Raw genomic sequence first — 26,657 nt, 5'->3', positions numbered from 1 at the left:
CGTAATCCTACAGCCTTCTCACAGCACCTCCTCTCCTTTTCCCTGGTCTCTCGCCACCCTCCCCACCTCCTCCCTGCATCGTGGGCAGCGCAGACTGGTGCTTGGCTGTGCCCGCCCTCCCGCCTGATACCCCAGGGAAGAGCCTGATACCCGCTTCCCTCCTGCCACAGATGCACTTTCCTTCACTCCGAGGACAGAAATGATAGAAAATGAAGGAAGCCTAGGTAGGAGCTCAGTCATAACCCTAACTAACAGGCCTACAGCGCGTTCCAGTTATAAAACCCCTTCCCGTCCTTTCAGGCATCTGATTCTCACCACAAACCTGCTCAAGGTCACAGGGGCAAAACTATTGTGTCCATTTCACGGCTGAGGAAATACTTGGGGTAGAGGAGTGACTTGTTCAAGTTCCAAAGGTAGAAGGTGGCAGAGATCAGACGAGCCTGTATAAAGAGAGGGGCTGCAGCGAGCGGTGACATTAACCCTGCTTCCTGCTTGTCACTGTTCGAACGTGCTGCCTGGGCCACGCGCCAGGCGCCACCACCCACACAGACTGGTGGCATGTGGGTGTGGTTCCTGGCTTCTAATCCAGGCTGCAGGTTGGCAGGTTTGGAGGAGCGATGAGGCTACCCTGAGGCCCTCGGATTTCAGGGGAACAAACTCACCAGAAACAAATTTATAAGAGACCGATAACAGTAGTATGAATTTATGAATTCATAATGAGAAATGATACTGGTGAACAGGATACTACTCATAATTACCGATTGATAAGGAACTTAAAAATATGAGAGTCTCTTTTCTTCTCCAAGCGCAGAGAGAGGAGCACCAGAGGATTTCTGTGGATTCCCTTCTAGGCTGGAAAGGAAGAGAGACATGGGGAGGTAGTTACCTAGGACCCTGGGCTCAAAGATGAATTCGGGAAAACTTTAAGAAAGTTGTAGAGTGTGCAGCAGTTGAGAGTGCAGACAGAGCAACTCAAATCCAGGTTCGAATCCTGACTTGGCTACTTACAAGCTCTGTGACCTCAGTTAAATTACTTTCTAACTAAAAAACTTTCTAATCCTCAATTACTATTACTTATCTGTAAAATGGGGTAACAATAGCACTTACCTCTTATGAGTTTCAGGGGATTAAAGGAGATGCGTGGCAAGGTGCTTGGCACATAGGAAGCCCTCGATAAATGCTAACTATTTTAAAGCTGGATTTTTCAAGAGCAGAGAGGGGAAATCAGTCAAGATCCAGGAGTCCCAGAGAAGGGTCCTAGAAACTGTAGTACGACTACGAAATGTTTAGAAACAATGGGCTGACTACTTCAGGGGATGAGGGCCTAATGGCAGAGCCCCTGGGATGGCAAGTAGGAGGGGACACACTATCCCGGATATTGTTCAGAGTCACTGAGCCATGCCCTCCAGAGAGAGGGTCTAGTCCCCCCCTCCAGCTGGCAGGTGATGGGCATAGAGAAGGAGGCAGTCTTTCAGATGTTTCTATTCAAGCCTAGCCTGGGACATATGGAGTATTGGCTAGAAAGAGCCCAATATCTGAGACAGAGAGAGAGAGAGAGAGACTCTGAAAACTAAGGGACCAATTTGGGGAAAACATCAAAGAAGCTAGAGGCCCAGATGAATGCCAATCCGGCAGGACCAATGGGCCCGGGGAGGAGATTGTTCTAGACATCAGGGCAGGAGAGGAAATGATTTAACCCAACACCAGGCTGTCACAGTGCAGGCTAAGATGAGATTAAAAGCGGAGGCATTTTATCAGAAAATTCTTGCCAGTTGACAGTTTGACTGCCTGCCCTCCTAAGAGGAGGAAATACTCGAACTCTTTCGGGGAAAGGTTTATGGCCCAGCACTGACCCCTGCCCTGCCTGGAGGGGTGGGTGGTCCCCCAAGCTGGGATTTCCAAGGCTTCTTCACAAAGCCAGTATGCCCTGCACCGTCCCTTCATCCTAAACCCTTTCGGAGATGACATGCAAAGCCCACAGGCACGTGGAAAATGGCACGGCCGTTCTGAGACTGTACGCTTGTGAGTGGTTTCTACTGCAGCAAGAAAGATTGAAGCTAGACATTAGGAAGAGCTTCAAGTAGGAAAGCAAAAGATAAGGAAGGCGACTGTAGGGGAATAGGTAAATAATCATGTTCCATAGCAGTTTGATGGGTGCCCAGAGCAGTGCCCCACATTACTGGCCATTTGGCCATTTCCATCTCTTATGTCCTAATGTTCCTGTTTTTGGCAAGCACACGCCTGACTGCTATAGGCTCCTCTTGGCCACCAGAGACCTTTCCCCTGACATGTGGCAAAGCCGAGCCTGTGAGAAGCCGGTAGAATATCTTTCCCTGGAAATGGCTCAAGACCAAAGAAACATCCCCTCTGCTGGGTGCGGCAGGGCCGATCTGGGTGGGACGGGAAGGACAGAATAAAGGGGCTTTATAGCCATGAGAATACAAAACAGTCAGGCCCAGTCTCTTGCCCAGCCTCTGGGAGGCACTGTGTGCACACACAGCTTGTGTGGGTCACCTTTCTAGGGCTCTCAGGGGGGACCCAAGAGGAACAGCGAGCTCTCTCTCTGCTCTTGAGCCAGAGCTGGGGAAGCAGGACACGCCCAGCTTAGGGGAGGAAACCTACACTGACCGAGCACCCGTAGGTGCCAGGGCTTTGTGGACATTGTTCTGTTAACTCTCGCAGCAGAATCGTGTGGTCTGTACCCCCACCTTACACCTGAAGAGACGGGCTTGGAGAAGTCAAGTGAGTGGTTGAATTTTAAACCACGGTCAGTCCGTCTGGTTCTTAATCTCATGCTCATTATGTTCTGCTGCCTCCACCCCTTATACCTCTGGTGAGCTTCTCTTGGCATCATCTCTGACTTAGAGCTTCAGAAATTATACCATACAGAAAAGAACAATACTTCTCCATTTCAAGAACTCTAGCAGAAGAACATAAGGGAATGACAGTTCGAGTTCAAGGGCGGTTCTTTATTCTGAAGTCACATCCTTCCTACTTTTTCATATTCTTTTGTAATATTATAAGGAAACTGAATGATGCTTTCCCTTTTATTTTATTTGAACAAAATAGCATGTGGGAAATCCTAAAAAAAGGAAGAAGACAGTTGCTCCTTATGTAGGGCTTACCGAGCATTGTACACACATTCCTACCTTAATTCTCTCACAGAGAAATAGTGGGGCCCAGGGAGCTTAAGCAACTTGCCCAAGGCCACACAGCAAGTCAAGGCAGAGCCCACGTTCAAACCCAGGCACTCTGGCGCGCGGAATCCACACAGATACCGGCTGCACAGCGGCCCCAAATTTGCATTGACCAACGCTGCCTGCAGCCTCAGGCACTCCCTCCTCTCAGGGACACAAAGGCACTCACAGCCCTGACTGGCTCCCAGACAGCTTGTAGGCCGGTGCCTTTCTTGAGTACACCTCTCCTAGCATCACCTGTGTGGCTCCCAACCGTCGCCACGGTCCATTCGGAGATGATGACACATCCAGACCACCAAGGGCCAGGGGGCGGTGGGGTTCCTTAAAGAACAAGCCCGTTTTCTTTCCTGAAAGTCTTCCTTGCTGAGATAATGGGTACAACCCAGCTCCCAGATCCCTGGGATTGCGGCCAGATCCCTGCCATTGCTTCTGTCCTGCCAGCATGGAGTGGTGGGCCATGGCCCCTGGAGGGGCTTCCTGAGCTGCTTGGAGCCCGCAGGATCTTGAATGTTCCTGAGCCTCCCCCGTGAGCTTGTTCTGCAGACCCAAGCAGCCACCACTGCTTACGTAAAGGCAAGGAAGAAATTGCCCCCAAGGAAAAGCTAGGCAATGATAAACAGAAATTCCGGACAAAGATTCCTTTGAGGAGAGCCGGAGGAATACGTGGGGTATGGAGGCTTCTCATGTGCCGTTTCTCGAGCTGGGTACAAGTGAATATTCTTCTTTATACCTTATATATGTTACTCATATTTGCATATATACAATGGCTCATAATAAAAGAAAAAATTAAATAAAACCCAGAGTTTTATTAGGCTGTAAATATCAAGTGCTGTCTGCACCAGCTTTGCGGTGACTATACACCATGTGCTCAGAGACGAATTTAAAGGCAGTGTTTCTGGAACTTCATTGCAGGGTTGGGCACCGTGAGGATGTCAGGCATGGGAAACGTCTCCCCTTAGGGGTAATAACACAAGCACACACAAAAGGTGAGGAAATCTGAAGTGTATTTAGGGACACTGCGAGTTCTCCGTGCTTGGGCTAAGAGAAATATGCCATTTGTGAAATTGGGTGCTGTGTCTTGGGGAAGGGACAGGGAATGGGGAGGATGTCCTTAGAGCCTGCTGTTGCTTCCAGATCTATGTCTATTTGTGAGGAAATAAAATGCTCAAGACTATTAGGATTCCAGTGGCAATGAGATGGTATTAGTCAGTGTGGCCAGCTTGGGAGCCTACGAGGGAGGTGTCCTGAGGAAACTTCTACACGAGGCTTCCCTGGAGGACTGCGGGCTCTGACGTGCCCAGGTGCTGACGTTCCGCTGTGGGGTGAGCTGAGCAGGGGAGGATTCCAGAGTGGACGTCTGGGGACAGTATGCCGGAGCGGCTCCTGCAACCAACCTTGAATGTGTGCCGTGCTGTTGTGGGCCTGGATATGGGGCAGGTGTGAGTCCAGGGAAGGACTGTGGTTCCTTTGACAGGAAATCCCTACCGGCAAACCAAACCAGCCAACACCTTTTGGGAACAGCTGTGAGAGACCAAAGCTTGGTGTCTCCGAGGAGCCAACAGGAGAGAGAAAAACTTACTCTCTCAGGGTCCTTGGGAGAGGGGAGGGAGAAGCACCTGTCACAGCCAATGAAGTCAGGGCAGCTTCTGCAAGGGAATGAGCCCAGGAAGCCACAGCTGCCCTGCTCCGGGGCTGTCTATTCTGAGACCTGGCTTCCAGCTTGGATAATGGAGGTCAGGGAGCCATGGGCTCGCTGGGGCAGGTGCTGGCTTACATTGATGTCGTAAGGGAAGCCAGGAGAGGCTTCTGCTGCGTCCTGGGTGTTGAGGGCAGAGGAGCCAGAGACCAGCCACTGAGCAGGGACGGTGCAGTGTGGGCCTGGGGCCCACAGAGAGGGAAGGGGAAGTGGAGCCTCTCCCTCCTTCCAGATGGCAAAGCAGCTTGCTCAAACTGTCCATTTCGTGAGAGGAGACAGAAGTCCAGAGAGAAGTAGTGGGCCTAAGGTGATACCAAATGTTGCGGGCAGAGACGAGGTTGGACCTCGACTCCCAGCCCAGTGCTCTTGCCACCACCTCACGTAGCGTTTTCTAGCCTGCCCTCAGAATGAGCGCAGGGCCACTTTGTGTGCAGCCCCGGCCCTCTGCACACCTCAGCTTTCCCAGGGGCACCTGGGACCTGGAGGACGTTCGGCTTCCCTTGCTCGGTGCCCTTATTCTGACCATCTACACCACCTTACTGATTCAAACACGGGAGAAAAAGAAGTGTTTCAGTAATGGCTGAAAAATCTTCATACGTGAGGCATGTTCTTAGCTTTTGTCTGCAAAATGCCTAGGTTCTTTGTCCCAGAAGCACTTTAAGAAAGGCTGGCAGAGTTTGGGCTAATGTGGTGCAATCGGTCAGGCCTTCTGGGGTTCCTTCCTGCCTGAGGAGTCCTTCAGCCTTCCAAACCCTCCTAGCAAGGTGCCTAGTAATTACTGTTCTGTTACACAGGAGGGAAAACAGCCTCCCCCAGCGGCCCCCCACCCTCAACACCAACAAGCCCCTCAGAAGCTGGGCCTCCAGGGGCCTCCTCATTCCTTCCGTCACCTTCTTACCAAGGGCCACCACCCAAGCCAGCCTCTGGTAGGGCAGCGTGGGCTGAAGTGCCCTCTCCCAGCCCTCACGCAGCGCACCAGTTACTCCTGTCCCTCCAGCTCCTGGCAGTGGGAAACATGGCCTTGCCTGGGCACAAGGGAGGACACTTGCTGACCTGAGTCAGCTCCCTGGCAGGGGCTATGTGAGCACAAATGCCAGGATCCCATGCCCTCCTTCGTACTCTGTCCTCATAGAAAGGCTGCATTTCCTGTTGTGGCCAGCATACCCACCTATGAGCTCATGTTCTCTTTCTCACTCTCTGGAGAGAACTGAGGTGCAGAAAAGTTGGGTATCTTGCCCAAGTCAGCCAACTAGTAAATTGCAGAACCAGGGGACTCACTCCACTTCAGCTGTCTTACCTGTGAAAGAGGATGTCATCCGTGTTAGGATAACAATAAGCAGTGTCTGAAAGCTCTGTGTCGGGTGGTACCCAAACACTTTCTCTGTATGACCAGAGCTGCCTATAGCCCTTGGCACAGTCCTCAGCATATGGAAGATAAGCCAAGTCTTCTCATCAGAATAGTGTTTTTAGCCTGGGTCTGTGGGGTCTCTAAAGCCTCTGAATGTGGAGGTAAAATTTGGCATGCATGAACTCTGTGGTAAGAGAGCTCTTTCAAATGCGTTGGGAACCGGGAAAGGTTCTACGGGTCAGTGGGCAGGCAGACCCAGGTAATTTTGGCTGTCAAGAGAAAAAGGAAGAAGAAAGAAAACTAGTTATCTGTCACTGATTGGGTTCTCTGGGAAGCAGAGTCTGAGCTGAGGGTGCCGAATGTTTACTAGAGGATGCACTTGAGATCACCACCCATGGAAGGAAAGGCAGGAACACAGCATGGGGCAAAAGGAGAAGTCCAAGTGATGGGGGTCCAACAGAAGCCCCAGCCAATTCCAGGCGGGCTCTGAAATGAGAATGACCTATCAAACTTGCCCCACATTGGGTAAAAATGGCTGAACCTTTATATCCTCACCTTAATCAGTCACTGGATTTGGACTGCCCCAGGAATGATGTGATTTTGGGCCAAGGAGCTCCATGCAGCTGAGACCATCCCTGATTGGACTGATGGGGCTGATGGCAGAGGGCAGGCTCCAACAGCACTGCCAGAGCTGGACAACAAGTCATTCCTTGAAGGAGGGTCTGGGCGGTGCATCACTGAGCCCCCCTTAGTACCTCTGCCCTTGGGAAAGTAGGAGAGATTAAATGATGCCCATCCATCTACCCATCCAGCCATCTATCTTTTCATTTAACATTTATTAAACATGTCTTATGAGCCAGCCCACTGTGATAAGCACCGGTGATAAAAAGGTATACGTGGCGTAGTCTAGTGGAGAGAGACACATCATTGAATAATTGGAACACAAAGCGATCATCGCTGAAATAGAGGCGAGTGCCAAGAATTATTAGAGCACATTGGAGGGTGGGACTGACTCTTAACAGGGGCAATGAATGAGTCCTGGAAGAGTTGACGAGGCAGAGAAAGGAGGGGTAGAAGAGTAGGAGCATGAAGAGGAGAAGGCATTGCAAAGCAGAAGAAGGTCACGTCTAAGGCATGGTGGTCTGAGAATGCATGGTAGATCTGGGGAGAGTTTCAGTGTGCCTGGAGTGGAGAAGTGGAAATGTGGCTGGAAGGGGAGGTTGGGGTGAGATCACTAGTGCTCATAAGTCCACGCCAGTGGACTTTATCTCAGGAGTATTGGGAAGTCACAGATGCATTTTGAGCAAAGGATTGATATTAAAGTACCTACATTTTAAGAAGTCAATTCTGGTAGCAGGGATGATAGACAGGAGCGAGTGGTCATTGGAACCCCAAGGGAGTCATATATACATCATGCTATGCAAGCCCCTATCATCCCTCTGAGCACAAGTCAGCTTCTGAGCGATCCTCTCTGATGTGACGTTCAGTTCTAACACACAGGTCATTCTGGTCCTGGGCACATGTAGTATTCCCCTGAGCAACTACTTATTACTTATTCCCCCATGCTTCCCAAAGACTTTCATTTGCATGCTCACATCCTGTATTCTCATGGGTGGAATTAACCCTGTGGATGGCCTGGGTCCTTGTGTGTGTATTGGCCTAATGTCATGTGGGCACAACCAAAGCCTTCGCAGAACCCTCTTGTTTTGGTGCCGTCCACATTCTTTTTACCTTCTTGAACGGGCATCCCAACCCAGGAAATGTTTGTGTGACTAGCATCTCCTTTACGCCATCAGCGACACTAAGTTTCTCCAGGCTAGTGGGCTGCCATTCAAGGAATCTGCTTCCACAGCTGAATAATGAGCCCAAGATAGCTAAAGATCACAGGATCCCTCTCCCTTCTCTCCTTCCCTTCTCCTTACAGGAAGCTATGCATGTCACAGAGTGAATCCCATTCACGTGATTCCTGCCCAAATCCCAGGCTGCCTGAAATCTGACCCACTAGGGATAGAACTTCATGATGTAAGGTCAGCCCAGCCAACTCTGGACACTTAAGGGTCACAGCCTGTCTTGAGAAGAGTGATGTTCTGGGCACTGGAACATTGGGCTTCCGGTTCCATATGAGACTAGGATTGAAATAGATGGTTTCTAAGTTGAAGTAGATGGTCCTTCCAAGCTATGACAGCTAGGATGAATATTCTAACCTCTTTCTTTGGACCATTTTTATAGATGGGGTATAGAGGGAAACAGAGGCTGGGAACACTATTTTGATGCTCAGCCATCACATAGAGGTTTTAAGTACTCAGGTCTCCATTGCTCCCTAAGTGACTAAAAGACAAATCCACACGAGGAGCATTGGACAGATGTTTGCCTAGGGCAGGCCCCATATTGTACAGCCAAGGGGCCTGCCCCTAGGTGGTAAATATGTATGGATTCCGAGATCATGGATCCCATGACTTGGTGACATCCAAGACCAAGGCCCTTCACTATGTTGTTGCTCCAGTGGGTGGAGAACAAGGTGGGAGGGAGCCTTGGGAAACCAATTCTCCTTCACTTCTCTCCCTAAAGATCATGAGAGTTAGTCTAGACGTCTGGGAAAGACCATGAGATATGATTGGAAAACCCTACTGTTTTGGTTTTGTGAAGGTTGAGGTAGCTAAATGTTGAGAACCGTTTCTACATAGGAATTCTCCATGCTGTTTTTCTGGGGATTCCTTTGGGACTCCATGCTGTAGGTTTCCAGCTCAGAATACAGCCACCACTGCTGTCACCACTTCTCAAGGACTACTCTGTGCCAGGTACTATACTAAGTTCTTTGCAAGCTATATTTATTCCTCACAGCAGCCTTGCAAAGGAATTATTAGGATGACCGTTTTGTGGAAATAGAGCCACAAAGAGGTTAGGTAAATTGTCCATGGTCACATAGCAAGTAGCAGAACCAGGGTTCTAACCCAAGTCTTTCTGACACCAAAGCCGATATTCTTTGCCCTCCACTATATAACTTTAATTTTGCCATGCTGATGACAGCATTTCTGGGTCTCCAATAGCCACCTTGTACCACATAAGACTGTGGAGAAGTATAAGGAGAGAAGGCAAAGACAAGGTCCACTTCCTAATACTTTTCATCATATACTCAGGAGGGCCACAGTCTCAGTCCCTTTGTGTAGAGGTGGGCAAAGGCAGAAATGGTTCTACCAGCCAGAGAGCATGGAACCTTGGGGCTGGTGGGCTTTGGTGGCCTGGCCTTGGCACTGGAATCCAAGCTCCCAGAATTCTAAGCTTAGGGATAAGTAAGCTCCCATCATACGACAAGTGAGGAAACTGACCCAGAAGGAAGAACAAATTACCCAAGGCCGCAGAGCTAGTTAGAAGCATTGTGTATGCATCTGTGTGTGTGTGTGTGTGTGTGTGTGTGTGTGTGTATGTGTGTGTGTGTGTGTGTTTACGTATGCATGCATGTGTATGTGCTGGAGATGACAGTAAGGGGTCTCCTAATTCCCAGGTCCTATGAATGAGTTCAGGAGGCGGCCTTGGAGTCTGTCTATATCTAGAAGGGTGGACCACAAAGAAGGCTATTTTTAAAATTTGTTTTGGTTTAACACAAGTAGTTTACTTGGGACAAGGTGACTCCAAGAAGTGCCAATGTAGGAGTAGGAGATTAAGAGAAGGAAGCCAGTACATGTTCGTTAATGATCAAGTCACTGCTTTGGCTGCTGGGCATCTTTGGGAGATGGTGTGGAATGGGTCTTGGATTATTCCTCAAGGGACGAGGAAGCCAGGGTATTTATCTACCTGCCTCCATTACCATCATTTGAGTACTGCTATTTGGGGGCATCAACTCCGAATAGCCCCAAGTAGCCACCAGTTCTCTAAAGAGTCTGGAAAACCTCTTTGGGTGAGGAGGCTTGGGTATTAGTACCAAGGATAGTCTATAGAAGAGATGGATGAGACTGAATGGTGCTCCCTGGAGGTAGGTTGTGATAGGAAAGGGAAGAGCTATTTCTGTGTGCCCGGTGGAAAGAATAGGTAAGTCCTATGACAAGAGTTAAAGTCAGGTCTTAAAAAGAACCTCTTAGTGATATTGGTGAAAAAGACATATCAGATGTTTAGAGCTCAGTCAACTACACACCTTGATTAATGGCCATACAAGAAATGATGGAGCAAAGAAACATGCATAAGGAGGGTTTCCTTAGGGAATTTGAGGCTCCTTGTTGCTAGGGCTAGCCAAAGAGCTCTCCTTTATGAAGGTGATGAGGCCGAAGAGTGCTGGGAGGAGAGATGGAGATGGAGTGAAAGAATTATTTACCCATGTGTGGTTATTCTAGTACCAGGAGGCTCCAAAGTTGGGTGGAAGCAACAGGAAGAGGTCTCTTCTCTGGCATGACTTGGGGCACCTTACATGGAGGCAAAGCCTTTGGAGAAGAAAGCCCTAATGCTGCCTGGCTCTCTGACCAGGGCCACCCACCTCCTGAGCCCATGCTCCTTATCTGTACAAAAGAGAGATTGGAGGGCTGGACTAGATGACCTCAGGGTCCCTTCCAGTCCTGATTATCTACCTCTGTCTTCTGTAGGGGCCATCCCTGTAGCCCTTGTGCTCCCTGCAATTAATCCTTCTCAGGTATTAACTGAGCACTCACCAGTTGCCCGGCATGAAGTGGAGAGCAGGGATAAAATAGAATACAGGCCCTGGCTGCTAGGGCGGGATGAATGGAGAAATAAAAATGAACACTTATTGAGCACTTACCCTGTGCCAGGCAGTGTGCTAAACAGCTTACACCTACTGACTCCTTTCCCCCTCACCATCACCTCATAAAATAGGTATTCGTACTCCACTATACAGATGAGACAACCAGAGTGGAGCTCAGAGAAAAACCAGCTTAACTGAAGCCACATCGGGGTAGAACTTGGACTTGAGCCCATGCTATAGCCACAGTGCGTCTCCTCCTGTGAAATAGGAAGGGACTCTCCAAGCACGGCTCTTAGTGTGCTTGCAGAGAAGCAGTTACAGCTGGACTCACTCGGAAAGGCTTCACGGACAGATGACTTCGCACTTGGCCTTGGGGGGTGCAGAACTTGGAGACTAGCCAGGGAGGGGAACAACCTGAGTGTATTAATTCTCCAGGACAAGCTGGGTGTGGGGGCTCCAGCCAGCAGGTATCTTCTTAGAGTAGGGAGGTGGGCAGCAGCTAGGTCTCAGTCTGCTGGTGGCTCCGTGGGAGGGGAGGAGGGGCCAGGAGCCAAGAACAGATGCTTCCCTAGACCCTGCAGGGCAAGCACCCTCCTCTTCACAGACTCAGCCCCAAAAAGTTGGTGACCACCCAGCCTGGAGGGGCTTTATGCCCAGGCCAAGCCTGTAAGCATCACTACTTCCCCACCGTCACTGGGGCAGTGTAAATATGGAGCTGGTTCAGTGTAAATCAGCTTCTTTCCAGCTGCCTCAGCCACTGGTCAGGGAGCTGGATGACTGATAATGATGATCGTTAACACTTACATGGAGCAGGGACCAGGAGCTAGGCTCTGTTCTAAGAACTTTAACTAACTCCAGCCTTCCAACATCCCTATGAGGTAGCTACTATTACTGTGCCCATTTTATAGATGAATGAGGTCAAATAGCCTGTTCACAGCTAATACATCAGAGTCCAGATTCCAACCCGGGCAGCCTACTCTTCCCCACTCTACCACACTGCTTCTGAGTACAGCTGCTTCTTCCCTCTGCCCGGCGTTACCCTCCTCAAAGGCAGGCTCTCCTCCTTGCCTGAAGCTCTTCCCTGCCAAGGTAGCCCCTCCCTAGAAGTGATGGCAGGAGGCAACCCCACAAGCCCCCACCACTAGAAAGGCCCATCATTGCCCCAAAGGCCAGGCCAGAGTGCCCAGTCTCTCTCCTCCCCCCGCACCCACATGCACCCCGTCCCGCTCTCCCCCAACCGAGCACCGTTGCCTTCTGTTCACAGTGATGGCTCCTGCGCCCAGGCCGGTGGGGGCATGGAGGACTCCGTGGTGGCAGCGGCGGCGGTGGCAGCCGGCAGACCCAGTGCCCATGCCCCGAAGGCTCAAGCCCAGGAGCTGCAGGAGGAGGAGGAGCGGCCGGGGGCGGGGGGTGCCTCCCCGAGGGCTGGCTCCCACCACGCAGCCTCCCCTGGCCGGCAGCAGCCTGCCCTGGCGACGGCGCTCTGCTCCCACGCCCCTAACGCCTCCGATTACGAGCTCTCCCTTGACCTAAAGAATAAACAGGTACCCAGGGCCTCCAAGGGGGGGTGGGGAGGGTGGTGAAGGGGCCCTGCCTTCGGGGGCTATCCAGGGTACCAGGGATCTCCCCACTTGGGCCCACCTCTGCTGTAGGTACCCTTCTTTTGCCACTAGTTCTCCCAAATGGAGAGAAGTCTTAAGTCTTCTTAAGTCCTAAGTCTTCTGCCCTTCCCTGTAGCCCAGTTTGTCAGGAACCAGCCTTTCCACGGCAGGGGTCATGCCTTAGCAATGCCAGTCCCCTGGGCAGTGTGTTCAGGGCTCTGTTCCTCTTGCCAGGCGCAGGAGGCCTAAATTGCTCCCCCCACCCCCTGCAGACCTTGAGGCAGGTGGTCCACTGTTCTCTGGGGAAGCGCCTACCTCCACCTGCTGCTTAGAAGAGATAGCCTCACTTACGTGCCCACAAGAGGGGCAAGCCCCATGTGTAGGCACACATAGGTTCAAATGAGGTGCAAAGACAGTGGTCTCCTCCAATGAGATTGAGGATTCCCAAGATTAACCAAAGCTCTCCTGTTGGAGAACAAATCCCATGTGTGTGTGTGTGTGTGTGTGTGTGTGTGTGTGTGTGTGTGTGTGTACTCATGTGCATATGCTTAGAGAAAGACATCATGACTAGGTATTGTTTAGAAAGAGCATTGAACTTGGAGCCACAGACATAGGATCCAATCCTTGGTCTTGCTCTAGTTAACTTTGTGACTTTGGGAATGCCAGTTAAGCACTCTGGGCACTGGTTTCTTCATCAGCAAAATCGGGAATTAGACCTTGAATCATCTCCAAGGTCTCTTCTAGCTCTACAGTGTGTAGGCTCTAAAGAACCATTCTTTAACTCAATGGGCACAGTGAGTCTTGGGAAGGAAAGCTAGTAGAAAGGTCACTAGGATTGAGTCAGGCCATACCAACCTCGGTTTTTCCCTCAGCATCAAGGCCAGCTGTAGGTGGCACATTCATTCGGCTGTCGGTAAAGTATTTAACAAAATCTCCCATGATCTACATGTGGACAAGATAGGAAGTAGATTAGATGACAGTATAGCCAAGTGGGTTGTTTTCAAACAGAATTCTCAAAAATACGTTGATTTTCCCATCAATGCCAATTTCATCAATGCCAGTTCCTGGGGAGTTGAGTGGTGCACTGTCCTTGTTCCTGTTCTGTTCAACCGTTTTTGACAAGGCACTAATTTCTGATGACACAAAGCTGAAAGGGTACAGCCAATACCTTGGTGATAGAATCCAAGATTTTGTAAAAATCTTAACCGGACGTAAAGATTTAAGTGAAACAGACTAAATGAAACAGGGAAAAACATCTACAGTTCTCTTAGCTTTGAAAAGCCCACAGCATTAGTATAAGATGGGCAGGCTTGGTCCTGGGAGAAAGACCTTAGGGCTTCAGTTGATTGTAAGCTCAAAAGGAGTTAATAACCAGTAAAGCAGCTGCCAAAGAAGTAAGTCCATCAGCCTTCACAGAAGGGTAGATAAAGCCCCTTGGATAAGGAAGCAGCTGGCTGCAGCCCCACACGAGTTCCTGGTGAGGGCCCATCTGGAGCCTATCCTTGATTCTTGGGGCTTCACTTAAGAGAGAAGTAAAATCCCAAGGATTCCAAGTTTCTCCTAAGAAGGAAAATAGGATTGGCTGGAGTCATATGGAGAAATTGTAGATGAAAACAAGTTTTAAATATGGAAGAGTTGGCATGTGAAAAAAGGATTAGATATATTTTCTATCATTCCAGGCAAAAATAGTGGTACTAACGTATGAAAGCTACAGGAAAGGAAGCTTTTAGCTCAATTAACAATTAGAGCTGTTAAAAATATGGAACACCCTGCTTGCGAGGTAGTGTGTCTGTGTTACCAGGAATGCCCAGGCAGGGGCTGGCAGACAGTGCGTCTGGAACACTACAGTGTGATGTGGGTGGTCAGTTGGCCCAGAGAAGAAGTCTTCTCAATTCCACATGACTATGCTCTTTGAGGACAGAGACCATCTCTTATCCATCTTTATACCCTTCCCCCAGCATCTCGCAGAGTGCCTTGGACATAGTAAAAGCTCACCGAATGCATAATTTTTGAATAACTATGATGTGCAAAGCAACAAGAGAGTGAGGTAACAAGAAGAAAAAAATGGTCCCTACTTGCCCCCCAAAGAGGGTGCTGTTCAATTTAAGGAGTATCTGGTCAATAAAACTGAGGGAAACCCATGCTTTGGCTTTGGCAGGAGAATTAGTTTAATTCTGAGTGACAGTGTCATATGGAGAGTTGTACAGGTTTCTGATTGGTATCATGGACCTTTTTATAGTGGACATAATTCTGATAGACGGGTCTGCATGTTGGGCCAGCAGGAGTGGGGTGGGAAGGGTGAGGGTTGGTAGAGGTTGTGACAGGGGCCTTCATGCTGAGTGAAGCCAGCCTCAGGGAACACCCCTGGCTTGAGTATCTCTCTTGGCCAAGCATAGGCTGGAGTGGGGGAGGAAGAGGGCAAAAAGTGAGGGGCTAGAGAAAACTGATTAAAAATATGGCACATATTTTTAAGAGACTGAGCTCAACTCCTATCTCTTCTGCAAATGAGCTGTGTGACCTCAGGCAAGGTGCTTAACTTCTCTGGGCCTCCATTGCCTCCTATTTCTTTGGGGCTTTGTACACGCTGTTCCCTCTGCCTCTACCACTAACGTTCCTTCTCCCGTACTCACTTGGCACTTGGTCTTATTTACTCCTTCTCTTACTTTGGGACAGAATTGTGGTTCTCCTCCCTCCTCCTGCCAGCTTTCCCTGCCCTCCCAAGGCTGTGCTGGATGCCCCTTCTCTATGATCCCCTAGCACCCAACTGTTCCTAGTCATAGCCCTTCAGCCCTATATCCTCATTCCCTGTTGACTTGACCCCTTCTTGAAGGCAGGGCACATGACTTATTATTCATCATCATATCCCCAGTGCCTGAGGCAGTGCCTGACATGAAGAAGATGGTCAAGGATGAAAAGGGGAATATACTAAGTGAGCTGAAGAGGGAGAGTTGTGTGAAGCCTGGGGCCAGGACTTGACTCTGCTCTAGGTTTCTTTGAGATCTAGGATTTAGTATTCTGATGCCGCCAGTCCCACCAGTTGCATAAATCCTGTACAAAAACTGGACTGGATCTGGACTGGACTGGAAGGATCTTGGACAATCAGTATCTCCCTAGTCCACCAACCCGCCAGTCTTGCTCCATCAGCCAGTCCAGACTCCTAGGCAATTTCTGTGGCTCCTCTCTCCTCCACATCTGCTCCATCCCCAACCCCCACTGATGCTACATCTTCACTCTTTCCCAAATCCCCACCCTTTCCTGCCAACCCTACTGCCCCCACCCCAGGGTAGGCCACCATCATCTCTTGCCTGAACCCCTGGCAGAGCCCCACAGTTTCCCCTACTTAGAGCTGGGCTTCTTCCAACCTGATCTCCACTCTGCCGCTGAGTCCTCTTGAAAGAGAGCACATCTGATCATGGTATGTTGCTGTCTGAAAGCCTTCCATGGCTCCTCACCATGTGTAGGACAAAGACTTCTCCAGGTGCTTCTACCACCAAACACAACTCCATCTCCTGCCCCGCTCCCATGTGGGGTTCCAGCCATTCCTATTTGCCTTGCTCCAGATCTCTGTGCTATTTTGTGTCTCTGGGCATTGACAGATTTTATTTCCTCTTCTGGGAATACTCCCCACCTGTCCCTCCATCACACTTTACCTGGGAGATCTCTGCTCATACTCCACATCTCAGCTCAGTATCCCTGAGCCTGGCTGTGTGCTTTCAAGGAGGGCCTCACTGCTGACTCTATGCCACCTGAGAGCTGTCCCACTCATAAGGGCAAGGACTATGTCCTTCTCAGGGCGGCCACAGAGTTGAGCAGATTGTGCACAGAACACCTTCATAGTCTGTGTGAGGAGTGAGCATTCCCTAGAGTTGTGTGTTAGATGACATGCTGCTCTTGCCCACCTTTGCTTCCCTGCACCCAGCACAGTCCCTGGTGCCTAGGACATGCTCCATGCTGGAGGAACACATGACAGAAAGAAAGAAAAGAAAAGGAAAGAAAAGAAAAAAGAAAAGAAAAGAAAAGAAAAGAAAAGAAAAGAAAAGAAAAGAAAAGAAACAATGGGTCCACCCCTGGGCATCCTTGTTACCCAGCCCCTGCGGCTTCTCCCCATACACACACAGTGGGAAGGTCCTCTGGTCCAGTTTCTCCCATCCTCCGTTCTCTCTGCCCTCAGCTCTGACACTTCATCTCACAGTGATCTTTGGGGCTACAACCTAGGGAAACAAAGAGGGAGCATGCAGGTCCCTTTTGGGGGGGGGGTCCTTGAGGAAAGTGGTGTGGCGAGGACACATAGGGCACCTGAGTGATTTCCAAATTCATCCAGGCTCTCGAGGGAGTTCGTAACCTGTTCTCTGCCACCACTGATGAGCAGCCCATTGGAGCTCATGTTGGATGTCCAAATGGCATAGCTCTCTGTGCTGTCCAAGCCAGGGGGCCACGCAGCTGTGGTCAGTAGCATCCAGGCCTTGCTCCTGACATCAGGTGCTGGGTGGAAGTCATGCTCTCTTTTTGGACAGAGCCCCTTCTACAACTGATCTCCCCTACCCAAGACTCAGGGTCCAGCCTCACCCGGGGGTACCTCTCAAGGGGAGAAGGGGTAGTTATGTTTCCAACTCTCTGGCCTCAGTTTCCTCATTGGTGAAGTGAAGGATTGTACCAGAGTATCTAAGGCTCCTTCCTCCTCCAAAGATAGAAAGTCCCACCACGGCCCTGGACGGCACCAAAGGGCCAGCCTACAGAGGATGATGGTGAAGGCAACCCTCATCAGAGATAGTCCTTCTGTCCACTTGCATCCATTTCAGGGAACAATATCACACAGCTGCTATGTGCAAGGCCTGAGCCACCACAATACAAAAGACACAGTCCCAGGCGTCAGGGAGCTCATTCCAGTGGTGGGTGCTGACATGTAACCAGTACTAGCGAGTCAATAGCACTAACTCCATGCTGGACAAGGTGCTAAGCATTTCCTATGCATTATCTCCCCAGATCTGCATGCTATCCTGGTGAGTTAGGGACTACTGCTACCCCCATTTTAGGAATGAGGAGACTGAGGCTTAGCCATGTCAAGGAACTCATCCAAGGACACATCCCTAGGTGTGCATCCCTGGTGCAACCAAGGCTGGGACTCCACAGTCCTTGATTTTACCCAGAGTCTACCACAGTCGCCTTACCACAGTGAAGGGATAGATTCCAAGGAAGCGGCGCATGGGGCACTGTGGGAGCAGTGGAGACAGCAAGGAGCCCAACCCGGGGTTCAAAGCAGGCTCCCACAGCAGCAGCTCTACCTGAGACAGTCTCTGTGACTTAGGAGTAGCTGAGGCATTAGTACCCCCCACCCCTAACTGGCTGGAGTCAGGAGAGGTTCCCAAGAGCAGCCCTGCTCCTAGGCAGGCCTCAGTGCCCTGCTGTGTCGAGCACTTTCTATATTTTGGACAGCGGACAGGGAAGTGGGCACACTGGGAAGTTGCAGGGGTCACAGCCTGCCCAGTGCCGGCCAGCTTTCCTTGGGGACCACCCTTAGCATCTCTGGGCTCCTCTTCCCCGCTCCCCCAGCCCTGACCCCCACCTCAGACTGTCTGCTCCTAAGCCTCACGTAAGCCTTCCCTTGCCAAGTTCTGCAGGCTCATTCCATGTAATGCTTTAACATTCTCAGCTGGGAAATCTTGGATGAGAGGAAATCCTTGCTCACGTGTGAAAGCCACCCCCCACCCCAGCCTGGCTCCCTCCTTCCTCAGCACTCCAGTCCCCCTGCACCCCCCCCCCCCAGCTAGTTGCTCTTCCTCCCCCACCCTGACTTAGCGGCCATCTCTCTGTGGCCCTCCTCAGGCTCAGCTGCCGCAGCAACCTGAAAAGAGGGAGCACGTTCTAATTAACACTGAGAGGCTCATTAGATAGACAGAGACCCCCCGAGCTCCCCTCCACCTCTTCTTCTGGCAGAAGCTGAGAGATTGCTCTCTTGGGAGGAGGCGAGGCTATAATTACCCATGATTCATGGGGTTTAGAGAGAAGTGAGCTGAGCTGCTCTTAGGCCAGTGGGCCCAGAGACCCCTCCCTCCCTGGGGCCACCTGCCACCCCCATATCCATCTTTCTTAGCTCTCTGATCTGGCCCTGGTTAAGAAAAAAAAGGGTTAGGGTGGTAGGGAAGGCCTGGCTGGGTATACAAAGCTGAACTGGGACCCTGCCAAGTTCCCGAGCCCTGGTGGGTGGGAGCGGCGGGGGGGGGGGGAGCAAGGCGAGGATGCGACATTTGACTCCCAGCCCAGATCCGGAAGACACCCTAGATTTTTATTTCCCCTGGGACATAGGACAGAGTTCAGTTTAGTTCATGTCCACAAACATTTATTAAGCCCGAGCCATGGCTCTGGCTCGATGCTGGGCACCAGGAATGTGGAGACATAATACCATCCTGCCTGTGAGGTACAGTCTGTGGGAATACAGAGAACATTGAGGGTGGGCTGCAAAGGGTGGAAAGAAACTGTAGGGGACAGTGCAGGCTGGGGTTGTAGCAAGCACAAGGCTGGAATGAATGGGAGATGGTTGTGTTAAATGCACTGGAACAAATGGAGAAGATCCAAGAACTGAGTTCAAATACCACAGTGAGCAGTTGCTCCTTGCCAGGCTCTGTGCTGGGTGCTGGGCATGGATCAGAGACCTCGAAGAACTTATGCCCTGTTGGAGTCGGGGTTGGTGGGGTGGAGAGAAGGAAGGATGGGTCAGATAAATATCACAAAGATTAGCAGAGAGAACTGAGTGTCAAAGAGAAGAAAGAAACAACATTCTCTGCGGGCACCTGAAGCGGGAGCTCCCCGTCTGGTCGGGGGACTGAGACGGCTTCACGGAGACAGGTCTTGAAGAAAGGAGAGAACATCGCAGGCTGAGGGACAGGGCGGAGCAAATGCTCAGAGCAGGAAGGCCTAGTGTGGGCTGGGGGAGGAGGAGAAGTCCAGCCGGTATATACACAGGCTTGGCTTGGCGTAGTAGTAGAAGATGGGAGGCAGGCTGAGGCCAGATTGCGCAGGGTCGTAAGGCCAGAAGGAAGCATTTATACTTATTTTGGGCAGTGATCTCAAGAAGCTGAAGGCCTGTGTTCACATCTGCTCTTCAAGAGCCTTGATGAGGATAATGTAGGGTGGATGGTAGGTGTGAGAAAGAAGCAGGGAGGCAGTGGGGAGGCTGCCAGAGTGGTCCAAGCGGGGAGCCAAAGACAGCCCCACATGGCAACAGGCTGGTCATGATGATGCAAAAGGTTTTAGGGGTAGGGGTGCATGGAATAAAGGCTTTGAGGCTGACAAATGCAGAGGCTGGGGTGAAGGAGAACCCATGGACAAATGCAAGTTTCCCAGCCTGGAAAGCATAGCAGTTAAGGCTCTGTAGGCAAATAAAGTCATCACGGAGAGCTGGTTTAAGGAGGTGGGGAAAGATGGTGGCTTTGTATAGGTGAACAGAGGGATCCATGGGCTGTTGGAAATGCAAGTCTAGGATCAAGTCTAGGAATGGAAATTTGAGAGTCATTCACATAATCATCATTGTCATCAAATAGCTACCACTTACTGTATACCTATTATGTGCCAAGTGCTATATGAAACCATTCGATTCTCATAACAAGCTACAGAGTCAGTAGGATTAGTTTCATTTAACAGATAAGAAAGCCCAAAGTCAGAGATGTTAGGAAACTTGCCCAAGGTCAACCAGCAGGGAAGAAGCAGATCTGGGCTTGAGTATGTCCCCTAAGGCTTGTTCATCAGTCCATTAAAGTAGAGTGAAGTTGTGATAGAGGACAAGGTTCTCACACAAGAGGTGAGAAGGCACTAGCCTGCAGGACAACTGTAGAGTTGCCACAAATGCTCTGCCTGAGATAGCGTCCCTCTTAATTAGTTGTTAATTACCAGTTACCAGAGGCTGCTCTAATGACGTCTGACATAGAAGTCACAGAATGTCCAGAAGTGCATAGGAAAATAATTCAGATGTGTCTGCAGAGTGGAAGATGGCCCACATGTGACTTGTAACTGGCATGCTTAGGGGTTTTGTGGTCAGAATATAGGATTAAAGAGCTGTATGGAAGCAGGCAAAACAAGGTAGACTGGGTCATGAGAGCTGAGGACAGTTTCAAGGTGATAAAAATACCAAGAGCTGTGCAAAAGAGGAAGAAGGAGGGTGGAAGATGGACCATCAGGTTTCAGAATTAAAGGTCTCTTGTGACCTTCGTGAGAATCATTTTAGAAGACTGGTGGGAGCAGGAGGCAGATCCTGGGGAGTCAGGTCATACAAGGTTGGACCAGCAGTTAGGCATTTGTTCATGGAAGGAGGCAGAGGGTATAGACTAATCTTCCAAGAGGTTTGGTGGAAAATAGAAAGAAAGAGATTGGGCTGGTGCTCCAGAGCAGGGAAGTTGAGAGGAGTTATGTTTTAGCCTGGGGAGATCTGGGAGTGTCTGTAGGCAGGCGGAACGGGGCCAGTGACACATAGAGTTTGGAATTTGCATCAGTTCCAGGAGAAGAAAGTTATAGGTTGGATGAGGGAAGTTTTTGAGAGCCACAAAGATAACTTTGCAATTAATTCTTCAATGTATTCAATAAATAGTCATTGAAGGCCTACTGTGTGCTGGGCACTCTCCCAGCATTGGGGATAAAGGAATGAACGTGGCGAAGTCTCTGCCTTCATGGGGCTTACAGTCTAGTGGAGGATTTGATGGGAACAGATTCAAGATATTTAAAATCTGGTTTTCTTCTCTGCTTGGGTAACATTGGAACACTGGCTGGTAGAAGTCTCCTAGGCTTAGCCAGCCTTCTGCCTCCAGGTAGGATGACACTGTGCCAGGGGGGTGAACATCTTTCCCGTTCTGGAAACATTGCAGGCAATGGGATTTCATACCTTCCCTCTGTTGTCAATAGCACCTCATAACCTGAAGAGAATGCTCTTGGGCCTAGGGTTTCCCTTGAAATGTGAGTAGCCAGGTAGGAAAGAAATACGAATTTCTACCTGGTGTCCATTTCTCCTGGTACTAGAGGAAGGGTCAGAGGGAGACAGAAATTGATGGAAGGAGGCAGTTAAATGGTCAGCTCCCCTCACTCTGTACATTTCCTCTTAGAGGGCTCTCCTGCCTGGTCAAGGCCAGTCTCCATTCCAGACCTCAGGGAGCCTGCCAGAGTTCTTTGAAGACACTGAGCTGAGCTATAGTGCTCTCTCCCCTCTGACGTGATTCCTGTTAAAGCAACAATGAAATGCCTCTGAGATATCAGAAATTTCTATGTTTCCCTGGAGATCCTGGGTACATGATAAAACGCCGTAGGCAACTGTACAATCGTTATGGGAGGCAGAATTCTGAAGGCCCGAGGTTCCTGCTCCCTGGTGTGCACATCCTGTATAATCCCCTTCCATGGGAAGTGCCACGGGATTAGAGGACATAACAGGGTATCACTCCTGTGATTAGGTTACCGCTCAGTTGACCTGAGTGAATCCAAAGGAAAACCACCCTGGGCGGCTTGACCTAATCAGGTGAATCCTTTAAGAGAAGGTGAAGCCTCAGAATCATTCTTCTGTTGGCCTCAAAGGGCTGAACCACCATGTGGCAGGCAGCTATAACTGAGGGCCTCAGGCTTAGAATCTCAAGCAACTGAACTCTGCCAACAACAATGGGCTTGAAGGAGAACCTTGAGCCTTGTGTGAGATTGTGGTCCCAGCTGACACCTTGACTTCCTCCAAGTGAGATCCCCGGCACAGAAGCCAATGGAGCAGTGCCCAGACCACTGACTTCCGAGCTATGAGAACATAAGTGGGTGCTGTTTTAAGCGGCCAAGTTTGTGGTAATTTGTTATGCAGGGTAGGTAACTGATACGCTCGGAATGGTACAGGACGCCTTATTGGCCACACAAACCTTAATAAGATTAAGTTTCCCAACTATCTTCAGAGAGGACAGCTGGATTGGGGAAGACAGACAGCATAAGGCCACCAGGTTTGGGGATGGGAGGGGCCCTGAATGGTGAGATGGAAGCGCTGAAGGCAGGACTGAGTTCATCCTGTTTTACTCGGGATTCTCCCTGGAGGTTGGGATTGTGTCTGTGAGATTTCCTGGGCCAGAACTGTGCCTCTGTTTGTCCGGAGGTGGGGGACACCCACAGGGAGGAAACCCAGGGGATCGTTGAGGCCGTGAGAGGCAGACATTCCACCTGCCATGGCTGGTGAGCCAACATGGGTAAAGGTTATTGGTCACTCTCATCTCAGGGGGAAAGTCTCTCTGGTCCTTTCCTAAGAGGTTTAGATAAGGGAGAAAGACTGAGAGAAAGCGTCGCCACCTGAGGAGGAGAAAAGACCGTAGCAGGAGGATGGAGCCGGGAGGAGATGAGTAAGGGCCTTGAAGACACACCAGCCCCTTGTCAGAAGTTTTCTGGGGTTCACACTGTCCACATGTGGTAGCATGCCCCTCCCCGACCCACCAAGCCCTGTCCTGATTGTACAGCCCCCATTGTTGAGAACAGAGCTGGCCCAAATTATGCAGCCTGGTAGCCTGGAGGGACTCCCACTGTTGACACATCCATTTACCACTCCTCTGTCCTCCATCCATCTTTTTATTAAATTTACATTTATTGAGCATCTACTATGTGCCAGCCCTTGGGCTGGGTACCAGGAACACGTTGTTGATCAAACCCCAACCCCAAAACCCATATGATGATCCCAGGGTCAGGAAGTTCTGCAATGCAGTGATAAGGAACAAAGCAGGTGAACAGGGCCAGCAGCAATTTTTAAAAGCATTTCTGTTTAATTTTTAATTTGTTTTTATTTTAAATGTACACACAAGTAAAAAGAATAGTGTAGTAAACTTCCAGATAACTACCACACAGTTCCAACAATTTTTGTTAATATTGTTTCATCTAACAGTCCCACTTTTTTTGATGGAGTATTTTAATACAAACTCAAGATACCGTGTATTTCGCCTGTAACTACTTCCATACAGATCTCTGATATGAACATTTTAACATAACCATCGCAGCAGCAGTATCTGATCTGACTACCCGATGCAGCCCCCTGCCCCCTGCCCCCGGAAATTGCCAACTCCCGGAAGCTAGTCCTGCATCCTACACCTCCAGGAGTCTTGACGAGGATGTAGTCCCTCAGGCCGTGACATGCTAGAGTTTAAGACTTTGGCCCCTCAGGACCCCCCCCCCCCCCCCCGCTGTGCCTTCCTGGGCCCCGCCAAAGCTTAGCCGGTGACCCCCCAGGCCTCACTGCGTTCTTGCTCCTCTGTTCTTGTCGCAGATTGAAATGCTAGAACACAAGTACGGGGGCCACCTCGTGTCCCGGCGCGCCGCTTGCACCATCCAAACCGCCTTCCGCCAGTACCAGCTCAGCAAGAACTTTGAGAAGATCCGCAACTCGCTCCTAGAGAGCCGCCTGCCGCGGCGGATCTCCCTGCGCAAAGTGCGGGCGCCCACCGCGGAGAGCCTGGCGGCCGAGAAGGCTCTCATGGAGGGCTACGGCCTCATGGGGCTGCCGCTGGTGCGCTCGCCCTCCCTGCCGCCCACCTTCGCGGGCACGCTCACCGAGCTGGAGGACTCCTTCACCGAGCAGGTGCAGTCCCTGGCCAAGTCCATCGACGACGCCCTCAGCACCTGGAGCCTCAAGACCATGTGCTCCCTGCAGGAGAGCGGCGCTTACCAGCTCCACCAGGCCCTGCACGCGGGCGCGGGGCCACCGGGCCTGGAGGCCGAGATGCGGGAGCTCGACAGCGCCCGCCCCGCGCCAGGGGAAGAGGCCGCCGAGGCCGCCGGCCTGCCCCAGGGCCACAGCAGTACCCTCATGATGGCCTTCCGGGACGTCACCGTGCAGATCGCCAACCAGAACATCTCTGTCTCCTCCGCCACGGCTCTGTCGGTGGCCAACTGTCTGGGCGCGCAGACCACCCAGGCCCCGGCGGAGCCCGCGGTGGGCAAAGCCGACCAGGCCGAGGCCCCGGGGCAGGAGGCCGAGATGGCCACAACCACGGGGCAGGGGGACGCGCCTGCGGAAAACACCGGCGCAGAGGCCGGAGCCAACGGAGCCCTGAGCGCCCACCCGCCTGGGGCTGCGGCGGCGGTGGTGGAGGGGGCCGCGGGGGCGGAGGCAGAGGCGGAAACGGCGGAGTCGGAGACAGGGGAGGTGGGGAAAGGGACCGAGGCCGAGGCTGGCGACAACTCGGAGCCTCGGAGCAGCAGCAGCACGTCCACCAAGTCGGCCAAGTCGGGCTCAGAAGTGTCGGCCTCAGCCTCCAAGGAGGCCCTGCAGGCCATGATCCTGAGCCTGCCGCGCTACCACTGCGAGAACCCGGCCAGCTGCAAGTCGCCCACGCTCTCCACCGACACTCTGCGCAAACGGCTCTACCGCATCGGCCTCAACCTTTTCAACATGTGAGTGAGCGAGCCCTGGCTCTGGAGCTCCGGAGTCCTGGGAAAACTTTGGGCGGCGGGGGAGGAGGTAGGGGGCGCTACAGTGACAGGGTAGCAGGGTGACCGGTAATTTCCCCGCATCATCCCAGGGCCCTCCCAGGTGACATAGGTGCCACACCTGCTCCTTGAGATGCTGTGTAGGGATGCACTTCTTATTTTTAATTGTTACAAATTTATGGTCAGGGTTGGGGACAAAACAACACATCAAGCCCATGCTTTCACCACTATTACTGCTTAAGATGAAGCTAGGGCTTGAAAAGCCAGAGAATTGAAAAGAAAATGTGGTATTAAGTAAATAACAGTACAGGTCGTATGAGGATTGAGCAGAAATCATTCAGGTAGGGCACGAAGTTAGGGAAACAGCATCATTCATGGAGATGATGTCAAGGAAAGAGAGCAAGGGGGAAAATGAGGAAAGGCAAGGGAGGGCCTGGGTGGGGGAGAGAGAAGAGACTTGGCATTAGGAATCCAGGTGAAAGGCAGGAGAGGGACAGGGATAAAAGGGGGAGACGGGGAAGCAGAGGTGGCGCAGAAAGAGGGCAGGAGAACGAAAGCGGAAAGACAAACACGTGCTGGAGTTCAGCGAGTCTCCAGCCAGAGCCCCAGCCGGAGCTGTCCTTACAACTAGAATGTAGAGAGCAGGGGGCCAACAGTGTACACACGCCCCTCCCGTGGAAATCTCGTCTCCACCCTCCTTTCACCCCTTCCTTCAGAGCCCCGAGCCAGGAGATTGAACATCTCTCCCACCCACGTGTCTGCTCGTTTATTCACTCAACGGTTACTTATTGAGAGCCAGGCAGGTGGACCACGAAGATGAGAGTGGCACATCCCCCAGTCCCAAGAAGCTTATATTCCAGGGGGGAATAGCTACCGTTTGCGGCTCACCTTACATAAAACACCTGCAAACTTCCTAACAACATCTAGAGATGGCCTTATCATGCCATCTTAGAAGAAGCAGGCTCACACAAGTAAGGCAAGTTGCACACTCACACAGATACTGGGATCCCTCAGGACAGTGGTTCTCAAACTCTCTGTAGCAAAGCACCAGTTTGGGTTTTTACCCAATAGGTTGTGGGCTGATACTTTTGTGAAATGCAATAAAAATGAATTGGTAGAAAAACAATCACATGCTTGGTTATCCTGAAAATGTCAAAGTGCTATAAGAGGTTCTAAATGCTTGCCCTCTATTTCTGTACTTAGCTTCTCCTGAACCAGTAAGATACGGTTCAGGGAACAGCATGGATTTGCAGGCCACACCGTGAGCACATTTGCCTACAGACGCAGCACCGACACCCACACATAGAGACTCAAGCCTGAGAAAGTAAATGGTGGAGAGCAGGAATCCTGTCCAGTATGGACAGTGTGGTAGGAGAGCTCACCCTGCTCCCCAGTCTCACCCTCCTTCCCGATTCCAGGGCGGGTACCGTGTATGAACATCAGAATACAGACAGGGAGGAAGGGCCTTCGTGGCAGGCCTCAGGGCCCTCGGGGAAGACAGAAGGAAACCTCTCCGCCTGCTCTGGGATTCAGTCCGTTTGGCCAGACCTCTCCCAACTCCTTCCCTCCCCATGCTGTCTTCACTCCTGTGTGTGTGTTGGGGTGGGGGTTGCTCAGGAGGACGAGGCTCCCGGGAGAAGAACTTGGGATGGAGAGCCCATCTGCAGTGGAAGGAATCCTGGCATTTTGGAGACATTCTTCCCAGAAACCTGCA

At 51.1% G+C, this 26,657-nt stretch overlaps 1 protein-coding gene across 2 annotated transcripts in view; it reads left to right on the top strand.

The window, feature by feature from the left end:
- Window positions 1–26,657, top strand: part of IQSEC3 (IQ motif and Sec7 domain ArfGEF 3) — a 101,633-nt gene that overhangs the window by 42,748 nt on the left and 32,228 nt on the right. Inside the window, exons 3-4 of one of the 2 annotated variants that reach the window (XM_087855537.1) lie at window positions 12,193–12,472; window positions 23,781–24,907. In XM_087855537.1, coding sequence (XP_087711663.1) covers window positions 12,193–12,472; window positions 23,781–24,907 — 1,407 coding nt within the window. The remainder of the gene's footprint in view (window positions 1–12,192; window positions 12,473–23,780; window positions 24,908–26,657) is intronic. The other variant, XM_087855535.1, reaches the window with a different exon arrangement.

Source organism: Ursus americanus, chromosome 25 (genome assembly GCF_024610735.1).
Source record: "Ursus americanus isolate L20-20 chromosome 25, mUrsAme1.1.p, whole genome shotgun sequence".
Taxonomy (NCBI): domain Eukaryota; kingdom Metazoa; phylum Chordata; class Mammalia; order Carnivora; family Ursidae; genus Ursus; species Ursus americanus.
This window is presented reverse-complemented; position numbering and strand designations above follow the sequence as displayed.